This window comes from Ruditapes philippinarum, unplaced genomic scaffold, assembly GCF_026571515.1.
Source record: "Ruditapes philippinarum isolate M1 unplaced genomic scaffold, ASM2657151v2 ctg612_1_1_1_1, whole genome shotgun sequence".
Lineage (NCBI taxonomy): Eukaryota > Metazoa > Mollusca > Bivalvia > Venerida > Veneridae > Ruditapes > Ruditapes philippinarum.
In genome coordinates, this window is record NW_026856417.1 from 227,310 (window position 1) to 254,435 (window position 27,126).

A 27,126-nucleotide genomic window follows, 5' to 3' on the forward strand; every position below is an offset into this window, starting at 1 on the left:
GGTTGATTTTAAATCAAATACAATCAGGACTATATACTGCGTAATTTTTCATTAACTTTGGAAAATTAGGGAAACACCTGAACGGAAGTAGAGACCGTGTTGTGTGCGCATGCGTTTGTGTTGAATGCGCATGGAAGATGGACGGTAGGCTTTCTGATATTTTTGATGATATTTAATAGAATAATGATTATTGCAATATTTGTGGGCATTTGTCTCATTTTCCAAATAAACATATTGTTTGTGCTATAAGTTTTTCATGTATATATCGTTCCAGATCTTCGTTCGTGGTGGGAAGTTCCAAGTATAGCTCATTTTTGCTCCTTGTTCAGAAGTGCCTTTGATTTGACAGACTTCGATATAGAGGTAATTATGTTTTATTCTGTGTATAAAGCAAGGTTTGGTCCATTTTTTAATCCCATGTCTTTATAAGCTATGATGCTCCCTTATTCTTTTGTCATCAGGTATTGTCAATGTACTGAACATGTTTTTCTTTTCTATTTTCAGTTTCATTCATTTGTTTACAAAAGGGAGATAATCAAGAGTTTTTACATGGTTATCTGCCCTTCCACATGTACATTCACTCATTGAAGTTTGTAACTATTATATAGTATATGCCAGTTTGACAACCCCCAAGTCATTTAAATAACCTATAAATTTGCGTCGCCAAAATTTTTTGTCGGTTTATGTTGAACTGTACTCGTACACATACATACAGGGCTACATGGTACACACCCATCGTTGAAAATGAAGTCAACTAAGGCTTATTTTTAACTTAATTTCACATAAAATTATATTGATATTAGCATTTAATAATTGAATGATTCTCATTTATTAACCATTGCTATTCACTTAATGAGAAACTATTACTGAAATGAAAGCTGATATTTGAAATGTTTCCAAAGGTATTAAAATGTGCATTAGTTTGTGGGTAATTTTTAAACTTTTTAGAATATTTCTAATAAAACATGTAGGATAATCCCTGTTGGTACAACTTTACTCGTGATTTCTATTACAGTAAGTCAATGATGTCAGATCATTCCAATATGTTAAGTGTATGGAAATTGAAAAGAGAAATGAAATGGCAATATTTAGAATTAATGTGTTGTGTTATCTAAGTTTCTGTACTGTAGAGATTTAATAATCTGCTTACACTTGCATTATAGACCTTCACTTGAGCAGACAAAAATAATTTTTCCAACAACCACAACATGTTTATCGTTAACAAATATTTGAACCATAAAACATTGCTGTAACATTACTGACTTCATATCTGTATGATTAACAGGATTTAGAAGAAGGGTTTCTTCAATCAGAGACCGAGGAAGGCAGTGCCTTTCTTTTAGATCTTCTGTGTCGCCTTCTGAATGGATGCTATGGCAGAAAAGATATTACGTATGTATTTTGATATTTTGTATGTATTTTGAATAGCAATATTTTACCGTATGTCTTAGGTTGAGGAAAATGAGCAGCCTGATGAGGATTTGAACCAGGAATATACACTGTACCCCAGCTTTACCGTCTGAGCTATCCCGCTGCTTACACATTTTCTCCCAAAATGAATTAATAGCTCAATACTGTGACACACGCCTAAATTTGTAATTACTCAATATTTCAGTGCAATAAGACAGACATTTTCTTGTATGTTTGTTTCCAGTAAGATTCCAGTAAGATTCTTGTATAAAAATGAAAGTAAGGTTTTTAGTTGGCTTTATTTTGATCTCATTATTTTTGCCTAGATATATGTCATTAATATTTCTTATTGTAAAAGTTATATTTTTTCAGCATTGCAAATTATGACCTATATGTGAAGGATATTATAAAGTACAAATGGGATACCTCGCAAGATCCTATCAAAGAGAAGACCGAGTTTAAAGCTCTTTCTATGAGAGAAAAAGTTGAATTTATACATGCTATATGTGAATACAGGCTAGATACTGAAGATGTTATTGAACTGCTTAAGGTAATTTTGTTTTAAGAATATGTGTTTGAAGACTTTAAAGGCTATGAGTGTATTTGTTTTGAAGATCTTGGTTTAACGTCACTCATGCTAGTATTGCGTCTGGTGTTTACTCTGCTTTCATAAAAAAGGGGATTGAGATTTACTTGCAAGTTTGGCTTGTAACTTTTGTAGCAATGTTTTCTGTCAATGAGGAAAGTTAACAAGTCTGAGAGAAAATCAAATTTTTTTCTGCTGTTCAATTTACAACTGAGATGGTGAAATATAATTCATTCTGACAAGCTTCATACTTTTTCCCAATTAAATATATATTGCAAATTACTTGCCTCTAACCACTGGTTTTGAATCCTGCCAGAAAGTTGTACTGTTTCGTGTAAGGATGCACATATAAAGTGGTTTTACTTAAGTGTATGCTCATGCACAAAATATTACAGGGAGGGGCACCCGATGTCTTCCTCTACATGTAAAAGGGACTCCACTGAGGTTTTTTGACATGATGGGACTAAAAATAATATTTCCAGATAAATGTACTCGTAGATTGGGAGAAAAAATGATTTAAGCACATTTAGAAAATAGATAATTAAATGTCTAGAGGGAATTAAAGGTTAAACAGATATTTTTTGTAACTGTGTAACAATTGTGCTTCTGTTTTGTCATAGATAAGTTCTTTTTTGGTCATGTTTGAAGGGTTTTGAGGGAGACAGTATGCGAGTTGAGCCCCTCGGAAAAGACAAAAATGGTGCATTGTACTGGTATTTCTATGGAAACAGACTCTACATGGAAGATCCATTACCAAAGAAAGAACTTACTAAAGAAGAGAAAAGGTATTGCCAGTGTATTAACTTTTTGTAAAATTTAATGTAATTTAATGTAAAATGGAAGTCAGTGTTTAAAGTACTTTTATTTTAGTCATGGTTTCCAATTTGTCAAAAATGTTTGTCACCGTCGGGCAAAATAGTCGCTCTGCCTCTCTCCATTTGCTCAAAGGAAAATCAACTTTACCAAAAAAAATTAGTCACAAGTGATTTTTGCATGGTGATGCTACTTGGAGAGTTGTAAACGCCCTTATTTATGATTCAGGGGTTTTTTTTAGGAAAAGGGGAAGACGCTGGACGCTGGTAGGGAGGGGAAAAAATATACGAAAAAAGTCAATTTGGGGAAACTTTATTATGACGTTATTTATACTATATACTTAACTACATAGTAGAGAGTTACAACTATATCTTTTTCCCCTTAAAAACTTTATCATCATGCAAAATATTCTTTGCAGTATAACATATTTTCTTAATATGTATGGTGGTGAATGGTTTTTATACTTCTATTTTTGTATGAAAGTTAATACAGTATATGTATAATAGTGTATCTGTGACACACTTTAGCTCCATATAAGTCATTTTCATAATAAGAAGTACAAAATATATTACTTTACTAAAAATAACCAAGAAAATGACAATATTTTGATAGCAACTGATTTCCAGAAATAGTACCGTTCAGTACGGGATATAGCCAAGAAAAAAAATGGCTGCCTCCATGTTGAGACAGTACTTGCAGTTTCCTGCAATGTTTTTGGTTATTTTGAACAACAATTGGTGGTTTATCCTGCATAAAATGAAGAAAAATAATATTTTAAACCATGTTATTATTAAATCTGATCCAGTTTAAAGGAAAATAGAATTTTTTGGGGGAAAAAACTTGGCTATTTACCGAGGGGAAGACGCCGACTATCGGTGTCAATTTGTTAGTAAAAAAAACCCCTGTGATTACAGGTGGGATATTTTGATATTGTCATATTGTTTAAACAATAAAAAATATAAACATTTATGAATGAAAATGGAAACAAACAGGGTTTTACGGGACGCAGAATTCTGCGTCCCAATACGCATAAATTTGGACATGTACGCATATAAGTTATCCACTTGCGTCCAAGTGTACACACAAAAATAATCCTAGACAATAGATATTATTGTTTCTGACCGACATGATTTTATCTCTTTCTTCTCGAAGCTCACAAAATTCCATTTAAATCTAATACATCGTGCAGAAAATGCTTGCATTTGTTTATTTCGGAAGTTAACGTAATTGAAATCTACTGTGCATGCTATTTGCAAGTGCCCGTTGCAGAAACTGATGACGTTTATTGTGCAAGCTACAGTAACTGATGAAGTTTACCGTCAAGATCTATTTTAGGTAGCTGTTTTTGGTTTTTCTGTTGCTATATTTAGACAGACTATTTATAACAAGCAATTACTATTGGTTAGCGTATCCAATTTCGATCTACCAGTTCGGTGAATGTAATTTGTATATGAACGGCAATAATAAAAAAAGCAGTGCTTTTTGCAAACCTATTTTCATAGTGTTAAAGAAATTAAGTCACTGGGTATGTTTTTATCGTTGGTGTTATAAATATAATGGTTTCGGCGGACGTAACTTATGAGGAGGTGCAAAAGCGGTTTCGTCGGCCTTTTGTTATATGATATTTTAAAAAACGCAACATATTTAGCTGACTGGTCTGTAAAGATATCTATTGTGTGTTTACTAGTTCAGCTAAAATATTTACAAATAAATCAGTACAAATTTTCAGTCTGTTGGTGTAATCACCTTATCAATAACAAAATATGCTACTAAAACTTGACATTCCAGCCACTCAAAGACTTATAAGCCTTGGAAATAGCACATGATATTCTTGTAAAGGGCTGTAAAAAAACCTAGTGATAAAAAATATTGAAATCATATACTTCTTATGAAAATAGTACAATATACATGCATATTTCTCACAGGGTAAATAAATGATTTTAAGCAAAATAGAGTGGTCTTCATAGTCTTTTATAGTGAATATAATTTTGGACCCCTAAAATTCAGGCCTGGACCCCTACTTTTCTAGGCTGTGCATCCACTGGACCCCTAAAATTTCAAAGAGATGTAAAAATACGTTTTAATGTGTAATTGTGACAGCCTTAATCATAACTCGAACAAAGAAGATTTAAAATAAATACAAATTTTGTTACTTGGATCTTATTTCAATTGCAGAGCTAAGGACAGGGAAAAAAGAATCGAATCTAAAAGAAAGAAGCAAGAAGAGAAGAGACAGAGAAAAGAAGAGCGGATAAAATTGAAAGCTTTAAGGAAGGCGGAAAGGGAGAAAAAAGCTGAAGAAGCTAAGAAGGCTGAGGATAGTAAGACAAGAAGAAGTGGAAGGCTACGAACACGAAAATTAGCAGTACCTGAAAGGTAAAATTGATATTTTGAATTAAACAGGGCTTCCATTCAGTTTAAAAATTTGGAAGACAGAGACTGCAAAATCTCTGATATTGGAAGTCAAATTATATAGGGTAAAGAAGAAAAGTATTTGTTTTGGAAGTCACAAGCCAAAATCAAGGGGTGAATGACTCCCAAACTTCCATTTACGGAAGCCCTTATTTAAAGTGAATGGAATTTGATGAGTGGCATAAGGAAAAATGTTAGTCAAAGGTTTGGTTTTTCTACACCTTAAGGGATGCGTATAGTGATTGCAAGGTGTGTCTGTCTGTCTCTCTGTCATTCAAGTATAGTTTTTGTCCAAACTATATCTCGGCAACTTCTGACTGAATATTACTGAAATTTTATACCAAGAGTAGATGTGCTTATTAGCAGCATGTCCTGATTTTCATTATCAAATTGAAATACTGAAAGATTGTCCCCCAAAGATCAGTTTTATTAATGGATTTCATATTCAAACAAAGATCTATCCAGCTAGCTTACAGAACATCGGTGGCTTTACACAGGTGCCCTCTTGTGTCCGATATAATGCTTGAAGGGAAACCTGAGATCTTCCACCAGTGTAACTGGACCTTTATGACCTTTATATTTTCAGTTTGACTCACAGCCAAACCAAAAATAACTTATAAAAAATTTTAAAAGACAATTTTTAAAAATTTCCAGTCATACATGTTGGGGGAAGGGGGGGGAGACAACATCTGAAGTGACCATTTTTGTGTCCCCACTTTAGTGGCGGCATTTAGATTTACCCTTGTCCGTCGGTCCGTCCGTCCGATCTCTTTTGTGTCGCACATAGCTCAAAAAGTATTTGACCTAGAGTCATGAAACTTTACAGGAATGTTGATCAGCATGTGTAGTTGTGCACCTGGGTATTTTCGTCTGGATATTTTTAGTATTTTTAGAGTTATTGCCCTTGACTTTGTAAAATTTTGCAATTTTCAACTTGTGTCGCATGTAGGTCAAAAATTATTTGAGCCAGAGTCATGAAACTTTACAGGAATGTTGATCAGCATGTGTTGTTGTGCACCTGGGTATTTTTGTCTGGATATTCTTAGTATTTTTAGAGTTATTGCCCTTGACGTAGTAAAATTTTGCAATTTTCAACTTGTGTTGCATGTAACTCAAAAAGTATTTGACCTAGAGTCATGAAACTTTACAGGAATGTTGATAGTATGTGTAGTTGTGCACCTGGGTATTTTCGTGTGGATTTATTTAGAATTATTAGAGTTATTGCCCTTGACTTAGAAAATGTTTGCAATTTTCAACTTGTGTCGCATGTAACTCAAAAAGGATTTGACATAGAGTCATTAAACCTTATGGGAAGGTTGCCCAGCATATTTAGTTTTGCACCTGGGGTTTCGCTTGTGGATTTATCCAGTATTTGTAGAGTTATTTCCCTTGACTTAGTAAAAACCGTTTCATTATGTTGTTATTTGTTCCTTGAGTGCTTGAGTTAGAATCAACCAACTTTACAGAAATAATGATCAACATCACTAAATTACAGGAATAATGATTCACATCACTGTGAAGCTATGAACCTGGGACTTTGCATTTGGATTTTTTCAGTTTTGTATCGAGTTATTGCCCTTGACTTACAGTAGTATAAATTTGCAATTTTCAACTTGTTCATGCATAGCTCAAAAAGTATTTAACTTGTAGGCCTGAAAGTTTACAAGAATGTTGGTCAGCATGTGTACTTATGCACCTTGTGGTTTGCTTGTAGATTTATTCAGTATTTGTAAAGTTCTTGCCCTTTACTTAGTAAAAGATTTTTAGTTTTCAAAAAATATTTGACCTAGAGTCATAAGATTGACAGAACAGTGTTGCAGTGGGGGCACCTGTGTCCTATGGACACATTTTTAGTTCTTTATCAAATAAAATAAATTCAAACAATATGAAATTTTTTGGGGCATCCGTGGCCGAGTGTTTATGGTCGTTGACTTCAAACCACTTGCCCCTCACCGCAGTGGGTTCGAATCATGACAGGGACTTTGGATTCTTTCATGTGAGGAAGGATCCATCTAATTTAAAGGATCCAGCTAATTTACGGAAAGTCAGTGGTTCTACTCGGGTGCCCGTTCGTGCCTGAAATAATGCACTGAAAGGCATCTGAGGTCTTCCTCCACCAGTAAAGCTGGAATGTGGATATATTACCTATACTGTGTCGGTGTGACGTAAAACCCAATGAAACAAACAAATTTTATTTTTCCTCAGTGAATCCTCTGAATCTAGCAGCTCTTCAGAAGAAGACGATGAAGAAGAGGAGGAGGAAGAAATAGATGACTCTTCACAAGAAGACACCGAGGTAGAAGAAGTCGTAGAAAAGAAAACCGGAAGAGGAAAATCTAGAAAAACCCCTGCAAAAACACCAGCCAAGAGGGGAGCAACCAATCAGAAAACACCAAAAAAGGAAACCCCAGTTAAGGTAGACAATGTGTTTTAATTTTTACCATGCTAAATGTCTTTACTTAATGGACTTCAAACCACTTGCCCCTCACCGCTGTGGGTTCAAATCCCGACAGGGACTTTGGATTCTTTCATGTGAGGAAGCTATCCAGCTAGCTTACGGAACGTCGGTGCTTCTACTCAGGGTTACAATTCGTGCCTGAAATAATGCACGGAAGGGCACCCGAGATCTTCCTCCACCAGTAAAGCTAGAACGTGGCCATGAGACCTATATACTGTGTCGGTGTGACGTAAAACCCAATCAAACAAACAATCTAAATAAAACCATTGATAATTTTAGGGAAAATAGTGAACAGTGCAGACCATGATCTGACAGCATCTATGTGTTGTGCCAGGTTAAGTATGTTTGAATTAGAAAAAACCAAAGCATGTCATTTTTAGCTCATCTGTTTTGAAGAAGAAAAAAGTCAAACTATTAGGATTGCTGCGTCATTGTAGTTGTACAATAACTTTAATGTAGAACAGTATTCAAATATTTTTACAAGTTATCAACGTGAAACTTGGAATACTTGCTTATCATGACAAGGTGCATTTTTTTCTTGCAATATTTTTGGAGTTTTGACTGCTTTTATCTAAACAGAAGAGCGTATATATTGGAGTCATTGAAAATAATGATTATATTGTTATTTGTAGGGAACAAGATCTAGTGGGAGGAAATCTGCAAAAAAACAAAAAGCACCGGAACCACCGGTTGATACAGGTGTCAGACGAAGTGCTAGGAAAAGGAAACAACCAGAACCTTTACCCTCGCCATATAATAGGTATACTTTATGTTGAATTTATATGTGAGATAGAAGGGACGCTGTCGTTTCAGGCATAAGATAAGTAATGCAGGGGCCACTCGTACGATCATTGGGCAAAGCGAAATTTCTCTGTGACAATTGATCATCGACATTCAGTCAAACTGAATAGGAAAAATAAAAAAAAAACACAATAGAATAACCATACAGCAAGCTTATGCGGGTTTGATTTGTTGGCTAAGATGCCCACATGAGCCTAAACTATCATACTTACATGTAGATGCTTGTAGGAAATTCAAATACAAGACGTTTTGCATTATAATTGTATTTCATGCTCCTTAACTAATGTTTTTTTTAAATAAACTAATGTTTAGATATAATACTTGAATGTAAAAGGAAAAAAAAACAAAAACTTTTGCACTGAAGAAAATCAAAATTTTTGAATTAGAATTGTAATAGATATGTGGCAAAGTTGTCTCCCTTGATAGATTTATAGTTTTAACAGCAGACTTTTTTTATTGTTGATCTCTTCAATATTAACTATTTTACTTTGCATTCGTCTTTAAAAGTTTCTGTTTCCTTGATATAAATAGAGATTCTGCTCCCAAATATATCCTGCTTGCTTTAATGTTTGGTATCTTTCTTTATACATTTACAAAATAATTCAAGACAAGTTCATTGTTAACAGGCTTTTGATAAAAAATGTACAAACCTATTGTTATGATTTACAATTCCTGTTTATTCTTGATAACAAGTTTGAAACTATCCTTATTTTCAGTGATACGGAAGAAGATCATGATTATGATGTTGACAGTGGTCATGAATCTGCAGGCTCTCTCAGATCTGAAACTTCAAAGGTATCTGCAAAATCTAGTACATCGAAGAAATCTGCGGGTCCTGCAAAGCGAACCTCGCGAAGACCAACTGCTACTTTAAACTTGAAAAGGGATCTTAGTCGAAATGATGATGATGAAGATGGTGATGGTGAAGTTGAAAAGGAGAATGATGATGTTGCTGAAAATGAGACTGAAAAAGAAAAAGACAGCATCGAAATGGAAGTAGATGAATGTAAAGAAAATGGAGGCAAGAGGGAGGCAAAAGGTGAGGAGTATGAGAAGGAAAGAGAAGTAGAGGGAAAAGAAGGGGAAGAAAATGTATGTGAAGAAGATAAAGGTAAAGAGGATGCAAAAGAAATTGATGATGAAGTATGTGATGATGTTGAAGGTGTCAAAGATGAAAAGAACACTTGTGAAGATGTTGGGAGTGGAGAGGGTAATGAAGAAGAAAATAAGTTGAAGGTATTGTTTTTATTGTTTCATTTAGAATAATTTGTAGAAAAATCTTGACTTTTATTATTTTACCTTGTAATCAGTGATATTCAGTGATGTAATCTTTTGATTAAAGTTTTGCATGCAGCTTCTAAAACAACTTTAAATTTCATCAATTACTTAAGATATTTGGTCGAATCTACACATGTATTTATAGGTCATAATTGGAGATTAATATCTCGAGCATGGATTTTGACTGAATTATGGCTCATTGAGAACTTAATAAATTCCTGTTTTTAAGATTTGCATGCATGATCATTGTCTTCAAGATTATTATTGGAGGGCATTATCTGAGACCCAGGACTCAGGCATTGATTTGACTAAATAATACCCTTTCTGAATTAAAAAAGAATGTTTAAAATTGCAAGTTCTTGAACAACTTCATACTTAAACAACCACTTGATTTAACCTTCACACATGTGTTTTAGATCATAAATGGAGTTTACTTTCTTAGACTGTTAGCTTTTCCTGTGATTTTGACTGAATTATTGCCCTTCTTTTACTTAATAAATTTCAGATTAAAGTTTTGTGCAAGATCATTTTTCAAAACTAACTTACCTCTCATTGCTTTTGGTATTGAATCATGCAAGGTAGATAAAATTCTTAAGAATTCTTAGGAATGTTGTCAATAACACTGATAAGATGGCATAAAGAAAAACATTAAAATTTGTGGCTTTGCAAAATAATTCCAATTATGTTTTCTTTAGGTCGAAGATGATACAGATTCAAAGCCAGTCATTGGTGAAGGGATTAAAAGTGAGGCCGTGGAAATGAAGGAAAATGATATTGATGTAAAAGATAACAAGATTGATGAAAGTAAAGAGGATGTCAAAGATAAACAGGTTGAAATTTCTAAAGGAGACCCTGACAACATTGCTGATGGCAAAATAAAGACTGAAGCTGATCCTGTGGAAGATGAATCTACTGTTAAAACTGAAGATATTGAAAAAGTGGAAGCTGATACTAAAGAAAAAATGGAAACGGAAGAAGGTTTAAGTGACAAAGCTACTGTTAAAACTGATGATATTGAAAAAGTGGAAGCTGATACTGAAGAAAAAATGGAAATTGAAGAAGGTTTAAGTGACAAAAAATTGGATGAACAGGATGAGGACAGTTGTAATGTGAAGAAGGAAGTAGAAGCCAAATATGACATTGAAACGGAGGGAAATTCTAATGACTCTAATGTCAGTGGTGTTAAGAGAAGTTTAAGAAAGAGAAATACTGAAGACGTAAAGACTGAAGAAAAGGATGACGAAGAAGCCAATGTGAAAGATGAAGTTAAACCTGATGTGTTTACTTTATCTAAACCTGCAGTAGAACCCACTCCGTCCAAGTCAAGTACACGCTGGCACCTGGTGTGCCAGACTTTGGAGGATTGGATGAACTTGGCACAGTGGTTTAAAGAGAGTCCTGTCAGATGTGAGAAGTCGTTGTCAAAGGTTATCAGAGATGACTTCCTGCCTGTTCTACCAGAGATTATTGAAGCTAGGGTAAGTAAAAAGCTTAACTTTTTATTCTACCCTTTTAGGGTAGTAGCTGTTAGTGGCGGTGTGACTAAGTGATTAACGCGTCAGACTTGTTATCTAAGGATTGCTGACCGCGTGGGTTCAAACCCTGTCATCACGGACAAGCCATTATTTCCTTGAGCAAGAAATTACATTCATTGCTTAGCACTGGTTGATTTCAGGAACAATTTCAAGAGTGTTTCAATAAGCTTATAGCTTGAAACACAAACTGAAATAAATTTGTATATTATAAACTAAAGGGTACTATTGGTCAGTTTCAATGGCAGCTTTGATATTTCAGCCGGTGCAGGGTATGATTCTGTTCATTGACTTGTTAATGAAAAATAAGAGGTTTACATCTGATTTAATTGTATAATACTATTATGCCCATGCTATTTGCAGGGGGGGGGGGGGGTATTGATTTGCTATATATATTTGGATACATATCTAGTTTATTTAAGCTTGAACTGTCTATCTTTGGATTAGATGGAGACATTTTCGCTGCAAGACAGCTGCTCCCTATTGTAAATTTCTTACAGTAAAATGTATAAAGAGAGATTAAATGGACAAGATCTGCCCAAAGATGTTCTGAAAGGTTTTTTTTTCTTTCACATTCTTTCAAAGAATTGTATTTATGATTATTAAATTCAACAATCAACATGAGGTACTTTGATATTATTTCTTGTAGGGGAAGCTATTTGCGATGAAACTTGAAAAGTTCAGTTTTCAAAAAGTTGCTGTGTTTTCACCATCCAGTGTCTATAGTTATACAAGGTTGTTGCAATAATTAAAATATTTTTTATTCAATAAGATATTCTGGCCATGAAATTCCTTCCGTAAGGGGAAGTAATTGTTGAGGTGTTAATGATATGGGGGAAAAAAGGGAAGTAACTATGGAGGCCTTGAGTAATAAATAACATATACTTGCCCTTACTGCAAGTTTCAAGGGATAAAGATCTTTGTGTTTTGAGCTATTATAGGATATCTACCTGAGGTCAAAGGTCAAAGAGCCTAAAGACATAAAATTTGAAATTTTCAGGTAGATGGAAAAACTTGCAAAGGATAATATAGCAATGTAGTATGTAGTAGATGAAAAATTAAAATTTATTTTATTTTTGGTGATTCTTAACTGCTTTGAGTGAAAGTGTTGCAACACTTGTAAGGTCATTTTGCACATTAAAAATGATTATTGCAGAAAAATGGACAGAGGGGAAATGATCCAGAAATTTTTTGCACCTTATTGGTCCAGATCTTCATCAAATAGTAGATAATGTCTGACTTGGAAAATATTTCCAATCCCGTCATGACAAAAAAAAACAACCCCAGTGGAGTCCATTTGTGACATTGCAGAGTTGAATACCTCTTAAGTATATTTAGAAATGTTTCAGTCACTAAAATGACATTTTAATATAGAATTATAGATGGTATAATGTGAAAGAAACAACAAAGAAAGTCATAATTTAAACATTTAATTGGAGCATAAATTGGAATGCATGATTAGAATGAGGTATTTTCACATGTCAAAATGCAAATCTATACAAATACAAATAAGTAGAAGTACAACCGTTTCTGGTACAAGATTAAAGTAACTTGTAGATTACATGTTAAAGGCTCATTATGCCTCAGATATGCTATCATTTTTATTAGCTCACCTGAGCATATGCTCAGGGTGAGCTATTAGGATCACTCTTCGTCCGTCGTCCGGTGTCCGTCGTCCGTCGTACGTCGTCCGTTGTCCGTTCACACTTTTCAAACGACATCTCCTCTGAAACCATAAGGCAGATCATAATGAAACTTCACAGGGATGTTCCTTGTGTGAAGCCTTAACAAAGTTGTTCAAAGAATTCCATTCCATGCAGAATTTTGGTTGTCAACCAAAAGAAAAAACTTTAAACATCTTCTTCTAGAAACCCAAAGAGCTAGAGCTTAGATATTTGGTATGAAACATCTTCTAGTGAGTGTCTACCAAGATTGCTGAGGCAAAATTGGCCACGTCCCATGTATATAGTAAAAACTTTAAAAATCTTCTTTTAAAGAACCCAAAGAGCTAGACCTAAGATATTAAGCATGAAACATCTTCTAATGAGTGTCTACCAAGATTGTTCAAATAAAAGCCCTGGGGTCAAAATTGGCCCCGCCCCAGGGGGTCATTGATTTTCCTTATATGCATATAGTAAAAACTTAAAAAAAATCATCTTCTAAAAAACCCAAAGAGCTAGAGCTTAGATATTTGGCATTAAACATGTTCTAATGGATGTCTACCAAGTTTGTTCAAATAAAAGCCCTGGGGTCAAAATTGACCCCGCCCCAGGGGTCATTGATTTTCCCTATATGCATATAGTAAAAACTTAAAAAAATCTTATTTTAAAGAACCAAAAGAGCTAGACCTAAGATATTAAGCATGAAACATCTTCTAATAAGTGTCTACCAAGATTGTTCAAATAAAAGCCCTAGGGTCAAAATTGGCCCCGCCCCAGGGGGTCATTGATTTTCCCTATATGCATATAGTAAAAACTTAAAAAAATCTTCTTTTAAAGAACCCAAAGAGCTAGAGCTTAGATATTAAGCATGAAACATCTTCTAATGGGTGTCTACCAAGATTGTTCAAATAAAAGCCCTGGGGTCAAAATTGGCCCTGCCCCAGGGGGTCATTGATTTTCCCTATATGCATATAGTAAAAACTTAAAAAATCATCTTCTAAAAAACCCAAAGAGCTAGAGCTTAGATATTTGGCATTAAACATGTTCTAATGGATGTCTACCAAGTTTGTTCAAATAAAAGCCCTGGGGTCAAAATTGGCCCCGCCCCAGGGGGTAATTGATTTTCCCTATATGCATATAGTAAAAAACTTAAAAAAAATCGTCTTTTAAAGAACCAAAAGAGCTAGACCTAAGATATTAAGCATGAAACATCTTCTAATAAGTGTCTACCAAGATTTTCAAATAAAAGCCCTGGGGTCAAAATTGGGCCCCGCCCCAGGGGGTCATTGATTTTTCCTATATGCATATAGTAAAAACTTTAAAAAATCTTCTTTTTAAGAACCCAAAGAGCTAGACCTAAGATATTAAGCATAAAACATCTTCTAATAAGTGTCTACCAAGATTGTTCAAATAAAAGCCCTTGGGTCAAAATTGCCCCGTCCCCATTGATTTTCCCTATATGCATATAGTAAAAACTTAAAAAAATCTTCTTCTAAAAAACCCAAAGAGCTAGAGCTTAGATATTTGGCGTAAAACATGTTCTAATGGATGTCTACCAAGTTTGTTCAAATAAAAGCCCTGGGGTCAAATTTGGCCCTGTCCCAGGGGTTATTGATTTTCCCTATATGCATATAGTAAAAACTTAAAAAAATCTTCTCTTAAAGAACCCAAAGAGCTAGACCTAAGATATTTAGCATGAAACATGTTCTAATGGGTGTCTACCAAATTTGTTCAAATAAAAGCCCTGGGGTCAAAATTGGCCCTGTCCCAGGGGTTATTGATTTTCCCTATATACATAGAGTAAAAAGTTAAAAATCTTCTATTAAAGAACCAAAAGAGCTAGAGTTAAGATATTTAGCATGAAACATGTTCTAATGGATGTTTACCAAGTTTGTTCAAATAAAAGCCCTTGGGTCAAAATTAGCCCTGCCAGGGAGAGGGGGGGGGGGCAAAAGTCATTGTTATACATTATTTGTGTATAGTAAAAACTTAACATCATGAAATATCTTCATATGGGTGTCTTCCAAGTTTGTTGAAATAAATGCCCTTTGGTTTAAACTGGCCCGGCCCTGGGGGCCTATGTTCAGGTGAGCGACCCCAGGGCCATCATGGCCCTCTTGTTTCACAAAAACTTTTAATTTTTGAGTCTTATTAAGGTATCAAAAGAAATACTCATTTGCCATAGATATACAAACTATCATTTGTTTCCTTTCTCTGCTCTTTTTGGCAATTGGTATAATTATAGGGTATTAGTATTTTGTATGGAAGTCAAAATACTATTTTGTTTAAATTTTGCTACCTTTTGGCTTTACAACAGATTGTCATCTTGTTCAGCACAATTTTCTTCAGTTGTAAATTATTTAACATGCTCTTAGTACATTATTAAAACTATATAAAACACATTATCAACATTTCTAAACAATTAAAAAAAATGAATATCTCAGGTATAATGTGCCTTAAAGTTAAAAAAATTGACACTTTTTGCCATTTGTCAATATCTGGTTGGTTAGCTCATAGAAATTTATCTCCCTTTAATAGCTTTTTTATAACAAAAACACTAAATTTGTAATATGTGTGTATGTTAATACATCTTTATATTATGATATTAACAAAATGACAATCCACAAATTGTTGAATTAAATAATTGCAATTCTGTATTTTCAAAATATATACTGGCTAAGAGAAGAGTAGCAATTGGCAGTTCTAAGTCAAAATCATCCATTTTTCAGATTCTGATTTTTTACATGAGTCTTGATTGATCTAATCTGAACCAAGATGCCGGGTTGGTTCATTTTTAATTTGAAATTGACCAGAAGTTAACTTTAATAAGGTTATGTCTGCCTAACATGTATTGTTGAAATAGTCAATTTTAAAGTCAAATTTTTGTTTTATGACTCGGACCTGTCTATTTAAAACTTGTGTCTAAATATAGGCTCTTAAAGATGATGGGGTGCATTAAAATGCTTAAGATGGGTTTGGTATACTGAGCCCTGGTCTTCATGGCAGAAAAAGCTTGTTTTTCCGTAATGCGAGTTTTTTCCCAAACATGAGTCTAAATATACCCAAAACTGAATGATTGCAAAAAATCATAATTTCATGACTATAGAAATGACCAATTAAACAAACCCACACCCTTTCCTATTAAAAGTAAAAATTTGAAAATATGATTTGATTTGTCATTCTCTCTATTCTGCAGCTTTGAATTGGCCAATCAAAAAGCTGTTAATATATAGAGATTGGTAGATATTATGACTTGCATTGTGTATATGCCATGCAACATGTTGCATTGCTTTAATGGGCACACAGGCATCTGTTACCAAAAATGATTATTTGAAAATTTAACTAGTGAATTTCAAAATGTACTTCAAACTTGCTGTCTAAATTTTCTTTATAACTTTTAACATCTTCAGCTGCTGATTTTTGTGTCAAAATTTTTGTTTTCATTTTTTCAAATTTTCTTAACGAAACCTTATATTCCTTTGAATTGACTTTCTTGTTTTGAAATCCAATTTCCATCTTCACAGTTTCAGAGAAAAAGAGCGTGTTCTTGGGTAATGTCTTTTCGACATTTTCAGTATGTTCGGCTTTTTGTCGATTGCCAAGTTTTCTTGAATTTGACTGATTGTCATTAATATTGGAATCTATTGTTTTATGCGATTGTGTTTCACTTTTTGTATCACTGGTGGAGTTTGGTAATGAATTGATCGTCAAGGTTACAATGTTTGATTTAGAACTTTCATGTAGTTGTCTACTTTCCGTTGAAGCAAAGTTCGTTACATTTGTCCTTGGTTGTTGAATACTTGAACCGATCAGGGTCTCCGAAGAAATGTTCCGAACTAAGAATGTCGAGTTGTGTTGGTTAATATCACAGAGTGTATTGTACTGGCGTGCCCACGGTTGACAGAGGTATTTACGTACAATTTGAGTTGTATCGTTCTGGTTACAGCTATTTAAGATTTCATGTATGCACTGTAAACTGTTTGTATATTGTCTGGAAATAGAAAATTATAAATCTGTGTAACAAATTATTCAAGAAATTAAAATCCCTAAGATAAATATATGTTTCATAATTATCTTTAAAGTTAACAAGCCAATAGATGGCTTATAATCTTAATTCAAAAAGTTTAAAAAAAAAATAGAAAAGAATTATTTTACACTAATATAGTAAGTTTGTCTAGCATTAATTTTGATGGTACTTTATTATTCATAATGCATTTACGGTCGGTCACTTTCGGAGAAATTAGTAATTACTGGTTAGTTCTCCAGGATAGGTAGTTCGGTGGACTGATTAAAAAACAAGATAAACATACAAACAATTGAGCATTTAGTAGTGGCTATATTCCAAAAATGATGAATACCATGTTCCTTTTCAAGATTTTTTTGTGTTGGTCTTTCAAAGAAATTTGAGAAATTTCATTTTGCATATATTTGGCAGTTAGTTGATTTTCAAATTTCAATTTGTGCAGACTCTTTGTGCTTATTTACAACAAAACTTTCTAGCCAAGTCTTTTGTTATTATATTCACTCTAGAAATAAATCATATAGATAATACATATGCCAGAAATAGTCATCACAGCTTATTACTTGATCAGAGAGATAAACCTTATATTTATTTGAACATTTTGTTTTAAAACTCTGATCATTAAAGGAAGGCATTTCCTAGAAATCAATTAAATTGAATGTTTTATTTTCCAAGAAAGACTAGACATAAAAGGCTGTTGTATGTCAAATTGACATAAAAACAAATACCTATAGCAGCTGCAATTTGAAATGGTATTTCATTAACACCCACTCCCTCCCTATTACTTCATTACATTATGTAAATGGTGACATTATGCTGACATTGATATATTAAGTAGATAAAGCCACCCATTGTTTCTTGCAATATGGTAGGTCGATTTTTTCATTTTTCTAGATTCAGTTGTACATTACAGAAGCATGTGCCATATGATATGTGGCTACGGATTTTTAGGTCTCTTGAATCCCGACAGGGACTTTGGATTCTTTCATGTCAGGAAGCTATCCAGCTAGCTTATGGAAGTCGGTGGTTCTACTCAGGTGTCCGTTCATGCCTGAAATATTGCACGGAAGGGCATCTGAGGTATTCCTCCACCCGTAAAGCTGGAACGTCTCCATATGACCTATACAGTGTGTGGGTGTGACGTAAAGCCCAATTAAACAAACAAATAGATCTAAGGTCTCTTTTGTTGTAATAGATATGTTTTATTTTCTGTGAAGCACCTATTTTTATGCCCCCACAAACTGGGAGCATATAGCGTTGCACTTGTCTGTCTGTCAGTCCGTCCGTACGTCCCGAAATCTTGTGAACGCAACTCCTCTTGTACCGGATGGCAGATTTTGCTTAAACTTTCAGGGATGAACAACCTTAATGTGAAGATGGTAGTGAAGGAAGGAATTTTTGCTGCGACCAAATTTAACAGAATTATGGCCCTTTGTTGATTTTTTCACTATATACTATGTAGAAATTTTGTGAACGCAACTCCTCTTAAACCGGATGGCAGATTTTGCTAAAACTTCCAGGGATGAACAACCTTAATGTGTAGATGGCAATAAAGGAAGGAATTTTTGCTGCGACCAAATTTAACAGAATAATGGCCCTTTGTTGATTTTTTCACTATATACTATGTAGAAATTTTGTGAACGCAACTCCTCTTAAACCGGATGGCAGATTTTGCTTAAACTTACAGGGATGAACAACCCTAATGTGTAGATGGTAGTTAAGGAAGGAATTGTTGCTGCGACCAAATTTAACAGAATTATGGCCCTTTGTTGATTTTTTCACTATATACTTTGTAGAAATTTTGTTAACGCAACTCCTCTTAAACCGGATGGCAGATTTTGCTTAAACTTCCAGGGATTAACAACCTAAATTTGTAGATGGTAGTAAAGGAAGGAATTTTTAAAAGAAATTTAACAGAATTATGGCCCTTTGTTGATTTTTAGTTTTCAACTTGTGGCACATGTAGTCCAAAAAATATTTGACCGAGACTCATAAGATTGACAGAACAGTGGCGTGTGGGGGCAACCGTGTCCTATGGACATATTTCTAGTTCTATTTTGTCTCCTTTTCCCCCTGCCTCCCTTACTATGTTTCTTACGTACCATACCTCTCTTCATTTACTAGTAACAACTTTCTTATTCTGTGTCCCATATCCATATAGCATTCTTGTTCCCTCCCTCCCATAGCAACTTCATTTTGTTCCTTCCCACAGCAACTTCATCTTTTGCTCCCTCCCATAGCAACTTCATTTTGCTCCCTCCCACAGCAACTTCATCTTTTGCTCCCACCCATAGCAACTTCATTTTTGCTCCCTCCCACAGCAACTTCATTTCATGCTCCCTCCCAGAGCAACTTCATTTTTTTCTCCCTCCCACAGCAACTTTATCTTTTGCACCCACCCATAGCAACTTCAATTTTGCTCCCTCCCAAAGCAACTTCATCTTTTGCTCCATCCCATAGCTTTTCATTTTGCTCCCTCCATTAGCACCCTCCAATAGCAACTTCATTTTTTCTCCCTCCACATAGCAACTTCATTTTGCTCTCTCCATTAGCACCCTCCCATAGCAACTTCATTTCTTGCTCCATCTCATAGCAACTTCATTCTTCGCTCCATCCCTTAGCAGCTATTGACTGGTGTCACAGATATCTTAGATATTTGGTGTTTTGGCATATTCCATGGACCTTGTAACTATTCAGAGTGGTGTCTCAATTCAATTAGGTCAAGGTCATGGAAGTTAAAAATAGATTTTCTTCATTGGCTATGTTTTCACTTTTTGATGCATCCACCTGTGATAGGCTAATATTCTTGTTTGTTTGTCATTTAGTAAGTTGTTTTATTTGTTAGGGGGCATACAATTCACAAGGGTTTATTTTACTCAATGATCTTTTTAAACTGAGAAGATGCTTAATATACTGTTTATTAAATAGAGACTGTTATTTTTGTGGTTTAACACCTAATGATCAAAGGCCACATTTGATACACAATTTCTTCAAGTTAGTATGTCATGAAAAAATGATCCTAGTTTTTACCAGTTGGGTAATATCAATCATTTTGCCAGTGTAAACAGGGAAAAAAAAACATCATCAAAAAAAAAAAATTAACAACTTTTTGAGAAAAGAATTAATATAGTTTATTTACAAAGAAGATTGGTTTTATTTTTATGATCAATTTCCTTCTTTATAACATTTTGTGATGAATGTATATTTTCATACTTTTTAATATGTTATAAAAATGCTTTTGCATTATATGAGAGAAAAATTAGTCATTCACCTGTTTTGACTTTTCATTGGGTTTTTGATCACCCAATTACTTTAATTAAAAAGAGCATTTGAACTTTTTGTCACTGGATCGGAAATTCAATTAAGTTATACTCAAAAGAGAACTGGACTGTATGAAAATATAACTGGACTGGTAAAAAGATATAATGAAAACAGTTTGTCGTGATTTATGACTTACTTTACTGGGTAATTATATCGATGATGAGTTATGGGTTTTATTTCCCCCCATTCCGCAGCCATTAATTATTGTATAAAATACTTTCAATTTGATGACTATAGGTGGATATTGCTTTCTGTAAGATTCGAAAAATGGATATGAGAAACTGATATCTTCTTTACTCTCATTAATAGAACTGTATTCACGATTTATGAGAAATAATCATGCAAGATTTATACTCCAGATAGTTGTCCAGGGTCCATTTATTCCGTGTCCACTTGTCCGGTAATTGATACAGCAAATCGCCATTAAAATTGGTCACCGAAACAATATGAGAAAACGGCAAATTAGCTAATGGATTGACTTCAGTGATAAGAATGTTTTTATTGCCCATCCATTGTATGTCCAATGACTGACCTTAGAAGAGGGGAGCTATTAGGAAAATTGGAAGTTACTGCGAAATATGATATGATTTTAAGTGTGATTTAGGGTGGTTGACCGTTACTGTGGGGGAAGGCTTCTGTTATTAAACTGATATTTATCAGAAGTCACAGAAAAAGACTTTTGGAATATCATTATTGTCATTTGCTTAATTGACTCGTGTCAGTTACTTGATACTGGGGAGGGGTGAGGGGGGGGATTTTGATGTATAGGGTGTCAGGCAGTACGATTCTGAGACTGCGTCACTTTTACCTGAGTTAGTCCATTAAAATTTTTTTCTTTGACGGCATCTTTGACACAAAAGTTGTATTAGCTCACCTTGTGCCTCAGAAAAAGAAGAAAAAAAATTTCAATTCTGTAGAAAAGGGTAATATATGTTTCATACTGTTGTAATAATTGATTTAGATTATGTAAGATGCTTATCACCTGAAGAAAATACAGCACTGAATGTGAAATAACTAGTTATAAAGGTAGCAAAATGTAAACAAAGTGGTATTTTGACTTCCATACAAAATACTAATCACTTAACAATACAAAAACTCAAAAGAAGTAAAGTGGAAATAAGCTAAAATTGAAAGCGCTAAAATGATTTTTTGGTTTAATAAATTTAAAAAAAACTTTTTTAAAAAGAATAAAGTTAAACAAACAAATTTAAATTTAAGGTAAATTTAAAAATAAAATTTTAACCCTTTTTTAAGGAATTTTCCAACTAAAAAGAAAATAATTTTGGAATTTTTGATGGAAAAAAATTTTTTTGGAATATTGGTTCCCTTCCAGTGTATTTTGAAGCCCCAAATCTGATTTTGAGTTTTATTTTTATTTTATGTATTAGTTGTACTAGATATGGTAGTCAAGTATAATTGCCTTTGTTTCTATTCGTAGTTTTCGATTTAGTATAAAAATCTGTTCCAAAAACAAATTAGCCGATTTTATGGCTTATGGTTTCATTATGATGATGTGCTGTGAAGTCAGCTACTAATTTTGCGACTAATACGTTATTGATTCTTTATTCATCATCTGCGTTTATCTGTATGGGGGAATTTTTTATACTATAGTATAGTAGCTGATAATAAAAAAAATTCTGTACATAAAAAATGAACATGCCATTTGCTTGCGACTTGAGTTTATTAACTTTGCAGATGAAAAAAAAATTCTTAAAGAAATGTATGAGAACGTACAAATCAATTAAATGTTCAAAACTTACTAAATCAAAGGTATAATTAATTATACATTACAAAGCTGTAGTAATATTTTGTTATTATAAATGCGTTACTCTTTATACTGATTTATAATGACATAGTTCCTTTGAAGCAATTAGGTTTAGAAATGGTGATTATTAATTAAATTGATGAATGTCTAATTATCTCCCCTGGAAATATTTAACTGCATTAAATTTCTATTTATGGATGCATCGAAACAAAGAATTTAGGGGTCATATGGAGTGAGACCAGTTAGTAATAAAAGGTCATGTTGAAAATTGATTTGCTGGCCAGATTTTACTGTCATTAAAATAATGCGCATTTTATGAGAATCAGAAAGGTCTCATACTGTGTGGTATTGAGAGAAAGAAACTCTGGTATGATTAAAGTGGTAATGCACACAATATTGTGATATTTGTTTAAATTATACATGATATAAATTATGTCTTAGCACAGAGATAATTTTACGTAACAGGGACGGCAAAATCTGATTTTGATTGACTTGTCCATTTTCTTCTGTATAAAGCATTTGGTTACTTCTTCATATGATATTTATGAAGTATATTGGTAAATTCTATTGTCGGTATAGGCTGAAGGACAATCTGGCCAAAGTGGACGATTGACTTTTACGCCCCCTGAGTAGAATGGCCTGGAAGCCTAGGTCTGTGCGTTTCTCTCTATAAGCCATGATGGCGGGCATAATTTTCTCGCTATACCAGCTACTTTTATTCCATACAATGACAAACAAACATGCTTTTAATTAATCAGAATCACTACTCTCAAATTTTCACTAGTAATACTTTAAAATTTTACTGAGAGGAAATTTTTTTTGGTGTAGAGCCCCTCTCTTTTTGTCTGTATGTTATATTTCTTTTATCTGTCATAAAGGCCCATTATGTCTAAGAAATACTTTTATTTTCATCTTTCAACAACTTTTAATTACAGTGCCCTGAAATAGTTTCCAGAATGATACTTACTGACCAATTACCTGAAACATCTTGCCTCTGTTGCTAATTTTGCATTTAGTAAAATTTTATAAGTTAAATTTGGTACAGAAGTCAAAATTAACTGCTTTGTTTACATTTTGCTTCTTTTATAACAAATAATTTCACATTCCAGGTTATATGCAGCTGAAATGTTAAAAATTATTTGAATGTTTTAAAATCTTTGCCCTTTGTGAAGAATGAAAAAAACTTTTGTTTCTGAAGCATAATGTGCTGTTAATCAGTCTAGCCCATTTGTCTGTTTGTCTGTCCACCTTTGCGATTGTGTTAGAAGTCTGCATTTATGTAGATTTATTTACTAATGTGTTGTATAGTTTAAAGTTATTTTTCAGTTTGGTACTTAGGTTAAAGTTCAGTTTAGTTATTGGGCTGACTATGGTCAAGTAATAAAAGTTGTTGACTTCCAAAAGCTTGCCCATAACTACAGTGGGTTCAAGTCTTGCTGACAGGCTGTTTTACATTCTTTCATGTCAAGATGAATGGTTTGACCTACATATTTGACCTTTACATATGGAACAATCTTTGATCTTTTCCTGCGCTTTCAAAATAAAAAATTTTTAAAAAAAATAAAGAAAATTTTTTTTTCGGAAAAATGGATTTAAAAATGAAAATTTAGATCTACATGTAAGGTATTATTGAAAGTGTGCTGCAAGTTTTATCATGTGACTGAATCATGCAGGCAGTCTGTTGTAATGTAACATCTGCTTGTAATGTAATGAATGAAAAAATTATGAATGAAAATGAAAAATAAAAAGAATGAAAAAAATGAGAAGTTAGAATGGATTATTGATTATGTTTAATGACATAATTTTTTTATCTTTTATGAATTAAAAGAGAGTAGCACAGACTTTGAGAGGATAATTCACAACAGCTTCGCTACCCCCCACCTCCCCCCTTTGACCATTGAATTTTCAAACCCCTGATCTGCTCTGCAAAGACAAATGGTAACATCATTTTTGATATCCTCCACCCTTGTCTGGGGGAGGGGATAGCAGAGTGGTCGGGGTGGGGGGGTCGTAGTTGATAGGTTAAAGTGGCTAGTGTTTCCTGTATTTGACACAAAAAATGAATCTGTGGTCTGAGGACAATTAACAAAATAGAATTCCAAGGAAGACCTTAACTTCCTTATCAAAATTAGCACCAAAATAGTTTCAGAGTGAACTCTTGAAATACCAGTCACAAATTTATGTTATTTGAAATTAATTGATTTGATTTAAAAATAAAATAAGAAGTTGGTCTACATTGGTTGCATGAGTAGAATCTGTACCAGGCGGTTTAGAGCTGTAAATTATAAGATATATAACAATGTCCTTGCAAACATAATTTTACCAAAAAAAAAGTCAGAAAAAGAAATGAAGTTATAATTATCTCACCTGCAGAAAAATCTTTTCAAAATTTCTTTGAAAAGGTTACGACTGGTTTGAAATTTCATTGCATCCGTCTTCCATTTGTAAAAATAAAGTCTGTCAATGCACTGCTGTAGATTTGTTTCAAATTCCGGCACACAGTCTGTCCGATTTTTTAGATCTTCTGTGCCAGCGGAAAGAGGTTTGCCATCGAGTAAATTTATCCAAATTAGAATATAATAGATGGTAAATGTTTTAATAATCCTGTATGGTGTTGCAAGATTCATAATTAGCGAATAATCGTTCAATATATTCTCAATTATTCGTTTTAATTTTCCAAAATTCGACTATTATTTTTGATACCGGTAAATAATCCATTATTGATGACCAGTTATAATGGCACCTGATAAAAAGATTTCACATTTATATGTTTTATCACTTGTTTCATTAAATATTCTTACTCTAATGATGTAGATCTTTTGATATATAGAAGTTTCACACTATTGTCTACTATTTAGAAATGAAAAAATAAAATGAAAATTTGCGTCTGCTAAAATCAAATTTGTCGTCTGCTAAAAATCAAATTTTGTCGTCTGCTGTTGTTCGACTACAATTTACATTGAGTCCACAGTGATCTGTTTTCCATTCATTAAACCACCAGTGTGTTTATCTACCAATAATGATGGGACATGATTGGCTCAGCGCTAAATTTAAACAAGACGAAATTCTCATTGTTGTGAAGTTGCCATGCTTTAAATAGAGCTGACTGGTTACAGTGGCTGAGACAGCTGATTGCTAATTTTTTTTATATATATTACTTCATCAGGGATACCAGTCTGGTTTTCCTTTGATTTGATGACATAGTAAGATAATAAAAGTGAAATGAAGGTCAATCAGTAGTAGTTAAGTACTTGATAATAAAAAAGTGATAATAAAAAAGGGGGGGGGGGTAAAAGGTATAATTATATAAAACTGTCAAGCTTTCGATACTTAGATAAAAATTTAATGAATAAAACAAGACCATTGTTCTTAAGAAAAAAAATTCTTATTTTTTAATGTAAATTATAGGCAAACCAATATTATACAACTATAAATCATTCTTTACTTATCTTAAATGAACTTGTCCATCTTTCAATAAAGACTTTATCATTGATCACTTTTAGATATGAACTGTCTAAATAGTGAACATTGCACATCTTGATCAGACTGCATGCCAGGTGATCTTGGTCTGAACTGGTCACAATGAAAACACAAACAGTAGGAGCTACAATAAGCAGGCTAAGGTTTAATCTTTGTTTCTTAAATTGCGCAACTCTTGCTGCATATTTTTAACTCCTTTTGTTTGTTTGGTTTTACGGCATACCATCACAGTAAAAGTCATATAGTGCTGAAAAAGGAAAGATGATTTTGGCTAACTTCATGTGGTACACTTAAGCTCAAAAGCTTCTCATCTGCTGGAGCTAAGACATGCATAGACTCCAGTAATTTGAAACACATTTAGTTGCCTCTAACGATCAAACAGGGTAAAATGTTGGCCCTTAATCCTTAAAGGCAACCCCTCGGTCCCCTCCCCTACAAGGGCCGTATTTTTAGCTCTCTGTAATGTAAAACAAAGAGGAAAAAAGAATAAAAAGAAACCAGCCACCTTATAAGAAATCAAATCCAAACTTTTACATATTCTTTTTGTAAATTTTTAGCTCGACTATTCGATAAGAATAAGTAGAGCTATTGCAGTCACCCGAGCGTTGGCGTAACCACTTATGTTAAAGTTTTTGTAATAGTTCAAATATTTTCAAAGTCCATAGACATATGGCTTTGAAACTTTGCACACTTGTTCACCATCATGACCCCAACCTGTAGACAGGAGGAGGTAACTCTATCAAGCATTTTGACAGAATTATGCCCCTTTTTCGACTTAGAAATTACGTTAAAGTTTTTGTAATAGTTCAAATATTTTCAAAGTCCATTGACATATGGCTTTGAAACTTTGCACACTTGTTCACCATCATGACCCCAACCTGTAGACAAGAGGAGGTAACTCTATCAAGCATTTTGACAGAATTATGCCCCTTTTTCGACTTAAAATTTATGTTAAAGTTTTTGTAATAGTTCAAATATTTTCAAAGTCCATTGACATATGGCTTTGAAACATTGCACACTTGTTCAACATCATGACCCCAACCTGTAAACAGGAGGAGGTAACTCTATCAAGCATTTTGACAGAATTATGCCCCTTTTTCGACTTAGAATTTATGTTAAAGTTTTTGTGATAGTTCAAATATTTTCAAAGTCCATTGACATATGGCTTTGAAACTTTGCACACTTGTCAACCATCATGACCCCAACCTGTAAACAGGAGGAGGTAACTGTATCAAGCATTTTTTTTACTATCAAGCACTAAGAATAGTCGAGCGTTGCTGTCCTACCGACAGGTCTTGTTTTTTTCTCTCGTAACTTACAGTGCATTATGCTCACATAGTGAGAGAAATTGAAATGTCTGAGTAGAAATTCAAGCTGACTTATTAATTCACAGACATGGCTTAAGTAGTACTGATTCTTGGCAAAAAATATACTTTTATTTTGGAATTTTCTCTGTATGTTTTTTCCTATGCGTATAATCTGTATTTTTTGTCCTGTTAAAAGTGTAAATATTGGCAGCTGACTGAGAAAATGATGTAATTGAATTACTTTTATTTGAAACAAATTGTATATCTAGATAAAAAAAGTC

General features: G+C 33.6%; 2 protein-coding genes across 2 annotated transcripts in view; one reads left to right on the plus strand and one right to left on the minus strand.

Moving 5' to 3' along the window:
• The first annotated feature begins 6 nt into the window (after nt 1-6).
• Nucleotides 7-27,126, plus strand: part of LOC132746457 (uncharacterized) — a 50,757-nt gene continuing 23,637 nt past the window's right edge. The window contains exons 1-10 of the mRNA XM_060735610.1: nt 7-144; nt 275-363; nt 1,286-1,392; nt 1,783-1,960; nt 2,645-2,781; nt 4,985-5,185; nt 7,427-7,637; nt 8,312-8,439; nt 9,197-9,716; nt 10,454-11,236. Coding sequence (XP_060591593.1) covers nt 138-144; nt 275-363; nt 1,286-1,392; nt 1,783-1,960; nt 2,645-2,781; nt 4,985-5,185; nt 7,427-7,637; nt 8,312-8,439; nt 9,197-9,716; nt 10,454-11,236 — 2,361 coding nt within the window. The 5' untranslated portion in view covers nt 7-137. The remainder of the gene's footprint in view (nt 145-274; nt 364-1,285; nt 1,393-1,782; nt 1,961-2,644; nt 2,782-4,984; nt 5,186-7,426; nt 7,638-8,311; nt 8,440-9,196; nt 9,717-10,453; nt 11,237-27,126) is intronic.
• On the minus strand, nt 16,116-25,167 carry LOC132746460 (uncharacterized). Its single transcript, XM_060735614.1, has 2 exons — nt 24,426-25,167; nt 16,116-16,942 (listed from the first exon to the last, which is right to left on the minus strand). The coding sequence occupies exons 1-2, from the start codon at nt 24,683-24,685 to the stop codon at nt 16,294-16,296; spliced, it is 909 nt and encodes a 302-aa protein (XP_060591597.1). The 5' UTR covers nt 24,686-25,167; the 3' UTR covers nt 16,116-16,293.

Coding starts and splice junctions, on each gene's coding strand:
- LOC132746460 (XM_060735614.1), bottom strand. CDS start 24,685: ATGAATCTTGCAACACCATACAGGATTATTAAAACATTTACCATCTAT. Junction 16,943..24,425: donor TTGAAAAGATTTTTCTGCAG/GTGAGATAATTA, acceptor TTCTATTTCCAG/ACAATATACAAACAGTTTAC.